The sequence below is a fragment of the Onychomys torridus genome, chromosome 22 (genome assembly GCF_903995425.1).
Source record: "Onychomys torridus chromosome 22, mOncTor1.1, whole genome shotgun sequence".
In the NCBI taxonomy this organism is placed as follows: Eukaryota; Metazoa; Chordata; class Mammalia; order Rodentia; family Cricetidae; genus Onychomys; species Onychomys torridus.
This window is the reverse complement of record NC_050464.1, coordinates 14,198,290-14,205,649: the sequence shown is the minus strand read 5'-3', so window position 1 is coordinate 14,205,649 and position 7,360 is coordinate 14,198,290. Positions and strand designations below refer to the sequence as shown.

At 38.0% G+C, this 7,360-nt stretch overlaps 1 protein-coding gene across 1 annotated transcript; it reads left to right on the top strand.

The window, feature by feature from the left end:
- The first annotated feature begins 301 nt into the window (after nt 1–301).
- LOC118572623 (olfactory receptor 7A17-like) lies at nt 302–1,243 on the top strand. The gene has a single exon (XM_036172349.1). It carries the CDS (start codon nt 302–304, stop codon nt 1,241–1,243), a length of 942 nt encoding a protein of 313 aa, XP_036028242.1.
- The last annotated feature ends 6,117 nt before the right edge of the window (nt 1,244–7,360 follow it).

Here is a 7,360-nt window from a genome sequence, read left to right as displayed (position 1 = left end):
GCCAAAGCAAAGAGAGAACTTAGTGCCTATGTTCTTGGAATCAAGTCCAGAATTATTCAGCAAACTGTCCACAGGCTTTGCCAAATAAGCTAGGCTCTCCAGGGCCTTGCCTTATTCCCCAAAGAAGTCACATGGCTCCCACCACTAGAGGGAGAGCTATGCAAAATTAAACACACATGAAAAACTGAAGAATTCAGAGCTTGACTAATATGGCAGTGTTTTTATATGGTTACATAATTTCATCATAACATTTCCCTGTTTTTTGTTTTATTTTGTTTTAATTTTTAGTAACATAATTTACATGGAGCCAGAGAATGACACAGAAATTTCACAATTTCTTCTTCTCGGAATTTCAGAGGACCCAAGGTTGCATCCTGTCCTCTTTGCACTGTTCCTGGCCATGTACCTGGTCACTGTACTTGGGAACCTACTCATCATCCTGATCACGATCTCAGAATCTCATCTTCACATGCCCATGTACTTCTTCCTCTCCAACTTGTCATTTGTGGACATCTGTTTCACCTCCACCACTGTACCAAAGATGCTGGTGAGCCTCCAGTCACATTATAAGTCTATAATATACAAAGACTGCATCACTCAAATGCTTTCCTTCATATTCTTTTCAGGACTGGACATTTTTCTGCTAACCATAATGGCTTATGACCGATATGTGGCCATCTGTCACCCCTTGCATTACACAGTCATCATGAATCCCAGACTCTGTGTGTTGATGGTTGTGGTATCCTGCATAGTAAATGTCCTGCATGTCTCATCACAAGGCTCTATGGTGCTACAGTTATCTTTCTGCACAGAACTGAAAATTCATCACTTTTTCTGTGAGCTGAATCAGGTGTTACAACTCACCTGTTCAGGCAACTTTGTCACTGTCCTTGTCATGTATCTTTTACCTGTGCTGTTGGCAGCTGGATCCCTCATTGCTATCCTCTGTTCTTACTACAAAATACTTTCCTGCATCCGTGCCATCTCATCAGCTCAAGGGAAGTACAAAGCATTTTCCACTTGTGCATCTCACCTCTCGGTTGTCTCTTTATTTTATTGCACAGGAATAGGTCTATATCTGAGCTCTGTTGTAACAAAAAATTCGCAGCCCACGGCCAGAGCCTCAGTTTTGTACAGTGTTGTCACTCCTATGGTGAACCCATTCATCTATTGTCTGAGGAATAAAGACATAAAAAGTGCTGTGAAAAAGTTTTTGAGACAGAAACAAAATCACACCTGTTGAGCCTAAGAAAAAATCGCCATGACTGTAGGATTCAGACCCTCAGGTCGTATCTGAGATTGTAGAAGTAGAATATGCTCCTTCTACTGTGTTCTTGGAAGCTCTCTAAATGTGGCTTCATTATTCAATTTAAAGTCTTATTTATTATTATTTTCTATTATCACCAAAATATCCAACCTTCTCCATGATCTCATTTTCCACATTTTCCTAAGAACTACTTAAAATTTTTAATTATCTGATACCGCATGTTTAAGTATAATTTATTTCAAATGACATATATAACAAGTAAACTTTCACTTCTTTAAAAATAGTAATATATTTTATTACTGTTAAGAAAAAACATACTTGACATACAAAGCTCCATATATAAATTTATGGTGAAGCAAAATCACAAACTATGGCTTTTCCATGTGTATTCTTCATCTCATAGTGTATGATTAGCCAATTGCCATTTCTTGTGGTATATTAGTACATTATTGCTGGAAGTTATATTTTATTCTTACATTTAAAATTATGTTTTTATTTCAGCTCATTATCCTGTATATAACATAGTCTTATCCAATCCAATGTTTGTAATCTTAGCTATAACAATGAGACAAGATATAACAGGGGTAAAAAGGGGGAAATGAAGAAGTCACACTATTCCTCTTTGCAGATTACATGTTTCTATACTTAATAGAACCCCAGACACTATAGAAAAACTTATTTTAGAACTAATATATGTGTCTAATAAAGGGACAGAATAAAAAAAATCAAAGTAAAATTCAGTAGCTTCTATATATACCAATAAAGAACTTGGGTGAGCGACAAATTGGGGAAAATATCTCATTTGCGATATGTACAAAAATGAAGTACCTAGTAATAATCATAACCAAAGAAGAGAAAGACCTCTAGAACAAAAAAACTCTAAGACAACGGAAAAAAGAAAATAGAGACGATAGTGAGACCTTCCATGATCTAGGATTGACAGAATTAATATTGTTGATATTGCCAAAATCTAACACAATTCCCATCAAAATTCTAGTACCATACTTCACAGAGATAGAAGATTTTCAAGTCCATATGGAAACACAAAGAGTCACATAGACAAAGCTATTCTAAACAGAATGAACACTGATAAATGTATCCTACTAGAAACTTCAGCCTATACCATAAAGCCATAGTGAAAAAGACAGCATTGTACTGCCATTAAATATACATGTAGATCAATGAAACAGTGTGGTGGTTTAAATGAGAATGTGCTCATAGGCTCTTGCATTTGAACATTTCATTACTATTTGGTGATGCTGTTTGAGGAGGTTTAGGAGGTATGACCCTACTGGAGGAAGCTTCCACTCTCTGGGGGTAAGTCCCCCAGGTTTAAAAGCCTTGGCCATTCCTAATTATTTCTCTCTATTTCCTGCTCATTGTTCAGGATATGAGCACTCTGCTTCTGTTTCTGATGCAATGCCTGCCGTTTGCTCCCTTCATGGATTCTTAAACAATCTGGAACTATAAGGCAAATAAAACCTTTCTTTTACATTGTCTTGGCCATGCAGTTTATTATAGCAATAGAAAAGTAAATAATAAAAGGAGAATAGATGGCTGAGAAATTAACCCACATGGATATGGCAAGAACATCTGAAGCATGTAATAATAATAGTAATAGAATACTGTGAAAATTACTGTGGGTTCCTATGTGTAACTGTGTATGTTGTTCAGCAAATATCACTCCTTTATACTCACAAACAGCCTCTTGATTTTATGGTCTTTATGGCCCCTCTTCCATGAAGATCTTTGAGACATTGGAGGGGGGCATATAATGTAGAAGACACATTTAGAGCTAAACATTCTCTGTACCCTGACCAGTTGAGGATCTTTGATTCATTGCCATCTACTGCAAAAATCTAAGCTTCTCTAATGAGGGTTGAGAGATGCTCTAGTATATGGGTTCAGTGAGAAGTTCTTCTTTCCTAAATTAAACCCTATAGAATCCCAGCATAGAAGTGAGGGTGTACATGAAGTCTAAACCCTAGCTAAGGGAGTATTAGGAAGGAGATGGAGAGTCTTATTTCTTTAATGGTGTGACTCTGATGGGGCAACCATGCTCCACATACCCATGAGTATAACTGTAGCACAAATTAGACTGTATGTATATATATGAAAACACAAATTAGAGTGGGTAGAGCTATGATTGTGGATCTATGAGGAGTTTGGGGACATGGTGAATATGGTCAAGATACATCATATAAAATACACAAAGAACTAATTTTCAAGAGGAATACGACAAGAAGTCTGTGCAACAAATGGTGCTGGCAAAGCATCATACCCACCTGGAGAAAAATGAAGTTAAATCTATGTCTCTTAACTATATAAAAGTTATGTCAAAATGAATCAAATCTACAAGCTGAAGTTATGAAACTGCCAGAAAAAATCATAGGCAGTATACCTCAAGATGCAAGTGTGTGAATCACATAAGTGCTGTGGCAGTTAAGCATTTTGCAGAGGCCTCAGGGAAATCTGCAGACCCAGTCCAGGGACCATATTTGACATGAGTTAGACCCACAGACACAGAAGAAGCTCCACTTTTCACAGCAACCTTAGCAGTAGATAAAGACACAGTGTGGGCCAATTGTGAGCATAAAGCATATTGGTCCTTTGAAATTTCCGCATCTTATAGCAGTTTCAGAAGCTGTGAACTCAGTAGTGGGGATAGAATCTAGCTCTGGGTAAGACTCGTGGTGGGGTGGGGTGGTAAGATCCATTGCTCACAGCATAAGCTGCATACCAAGACAGGAGGCCTGAGCTGAAACAGACCAACACATGATCCACAGAGGAAAGCCTGAATGAGAACTTGTAGCTCTAAACACTAGTCCCAAAGAAAATGACACCTCAAGCCCAAGTATAAGTCAGAACTCTAAAAGCATTGCAAACTCCACCACTGAAATAAAAGAAGAGCTGAATATGCAAAATAAAATATACAAAAGACAGAAAGAAAAACTCCAGCAACAAAACAACTACAGATGCACGAGTCCCATCCCAGAAAAAGAAACAACACAAAAATCTTAGACAACACATATTCTACACAAATCTTTAATCTCATATTGGTAACAAATGCTGGTTGAACTGGATGATACAAACACATCCACCCTCACAAAACTCAACTCCAAATGGATCATAAACTTCAACATAAAACAAGATACACTAAATCTGGAAGAAGAAAACATGGGGAGACAGCCTTCAACTCAGTGGCACAAGAAAAAAACTGAACAGAACATTGTTAGCACAGCCACTAAGGCTAATAATTAATAAAAATAACCTTATGAATCTGAAAATCTCAGCACAGCAAAGGACACTTGTAGCTAGAGTTTTCCTGCCTGGCCCATAGTCAGGACAAATCTCTCTAAACCGACAGTCCCACAGTCGCTCAGACCCAACCAAGTAAGCACACAGAGACTTATATTGTTTACAAACTGTATGGCCATGGAAGGCTTGTTATCTGTTTCTTCTATCTTCAATTAACCCATTTCTGTTAGTTTATAAGTTGCCACATGGCTTGTGGCTTCCCAGTACCTTACATCTTCCTTGTCATGGTGGCGGCTGGCAGTATCTCTCTACTGAGGCTTCCATTTCCCACAATTCTCCTCCTCCTTGTCCTGCCTACCCTATCCCTACCTGGATACTGGCCAATTAGCACTTAATTTATTTTAACCAATCAGAGCAACACATTTGACATACAGAACATCCCACAGCAGACACTATCATTTGGACAAGGTGGTAGCCTTCAATCTGTGGAAAGATTTTTACCAACTACACATTTGATAGAGTGCTAATTAACAACATATATAAAGAACTAAAAAAAAATAGATATCAAGAAAACAACTCAGTTAAAACTGGGGTACAGATCTAAACAGAATTCTCAAAATAGGCAAGTCAAGTGGCTGAGAAACCCTTAAAGAAATATTCAATATCCAAAGTCATTAGGGAAATGCAAATCAAAACTATTTTGAGATTTCATGATACATCCACTAAATGGCTATAATCAATAAAACAACTAACAACTGAGGCTATTGAGGATGTGGAGTCATCTACTGTTGCCGGGAGTACAAACTTACATAGCCACCATGGAAATCAGTGTGATGGTTCCTCAAGAAGATGGGAATCAGTCTACCTCAACTTCCAGATCTGCCATTCTTTGGCATATGTCTAAAGGATGCTCCGTCCTACCACAAGAACTCTTCCTCAACTGTGTTCATTGCTGCTCAATTCATAATAGCCAGAAATTGGAAACAACCTAGATGTCCATCAGCAGAAGAATGGATAAAGAAAATGTGGTACATTTATGCAATGGAATATTATTCTGCCATTACAAAATGAAATTCACTAGGAAACATCATTTTGAGTGAGGTAACCCTGACCAAGAAAGACAAATATGGTATTGTTATTGCTTACATGGGGATATTAGCAGTTAATTCAGTGATAAGCAAGCTACAATCCATAGAACCACAAATGTTAGGTAGAGAGTAAGGGCAAGTGGGGATATATATATATATCCCTAGGAGAGGGAAATGAAATAGATAGTTATGGATGGATGATGCAAGGAGACTGTAATGTGAGGATCAAGTTGTGAGGGGAAGGGAGGAGAGGAGCATTGGAGGAAATGTGAGGAGAAACAGCTAAAATTAAGGGGCATTTGAGAGGTAGTATGGAAACATAATATAGTAGAAGCTTCCGAAAATATATACATATATGGTGGTGATCTAAATGAAATTGCCCAATAGTGGGAGAGGCAGAGCCCCAACTTTTGTCACATGTGAATCTTCCATTACAGGGTGGGTTAAAAGGGGTCCTATGGAAACCCCCCAAAATCAACATTTTTGTCAAGTCTATATGTGTTCTGCACAAACTGATAACAAGGTTCTATTCTCGGAGACCACACCAACACAATTCATTGAACATGGAGAGGTGTAGCTTGTGCCTTCATAAAGCCTTTATCTATACATGCTGAGTCTTTGTTACAGGATGGTACTCTGCATTCTACTAAAGGAGAAGCATATACACCAACCCAGCTACAAACTTTTTGCTCTATAAGAGTGCCCTGCCTTCAAGATATGTTAGTGCAATAATGGGACAAAACGTGGGATAGTAATCAACCAATATCTGACTTATCTTAAGGCCCACTCCATAAGATGGAACCTATACCCAACACTATGATGGTGACCAACAACCTGAGATAAATTGCCCAGAAACATAGGGTAAAACCAAATACAGACAGAAAAACTGCACAAAGACCAAAAAGCAATGTACCAGTAAAATGACTCCTACTGACATTCTGTTGTACTCATAGATGAGTACTTTGCTTAGCCCTCATCAGAGAACCTTCCTCTGACAACAGATAAAAACAAATATAGAGACCCACAGCCAGACAATAATCAGAGTTTGAGAGATTTTGCAACACTCAGCCTTAAACAGGATGTCTCTATCAAATCCCACCCCTCAAGTCTAAGGAAACTCAATGGTAGAGGAGATAGAAGGTATAACAGCCAGAGTTGATGGAAGACACCAAGGAATCAAGGCTGGAATCAAGGCTGTCTACATCAATAGGACCAATGATTATATATCTATATATATCTATCTATCTATATCTATATCTATATCTATATCTATATCTATATCTATATCTATCTATCTATCTATCTATCTATCTATCTATCTATCTATCTATATATATATATATATGAATTCACAGAGACTGAGGCAGCACAGGGCTTGCATGGGTCTGCACCAGAAGGGATCTTAGAGCTGAAAAAAGAAGACAACACATTCCCCCTAGCCTAGTAGCTATCTCCAATTGACCACCACTTGCAAATGAAAACCTAGTTTTCTCCAAAGGAGTCTCACTGGGGACACAAACTACTTTTAAGGGTAGTTTGCATGTCTAGCAGCATGTGGCCAACAGAAAATGAACTGAACAGCATCTTTAGAGGTTCCCTGTCTCCTAGTGTTGTGTCTAGGCTTTTTGCTAATCTTATTTTTTTAGTTTTCTTTCTGTTTTATTTATTTTTTATTTTTTATTTCCTTTGGAGCTGAGTATCAAACTCAGGGCCTTGTGCTTGCTAGGCAAGCACTCAACCACTGAGC

Excerpts from the sequence above, each read along its gene's own strand:
- LOC118572623 (XM_036172349.1), top strand. The coding sequence starts at position 302 with ATGGAGCCAGAGAATGACACAGAAATTTCACAATTTCTTCTTCTCGGA.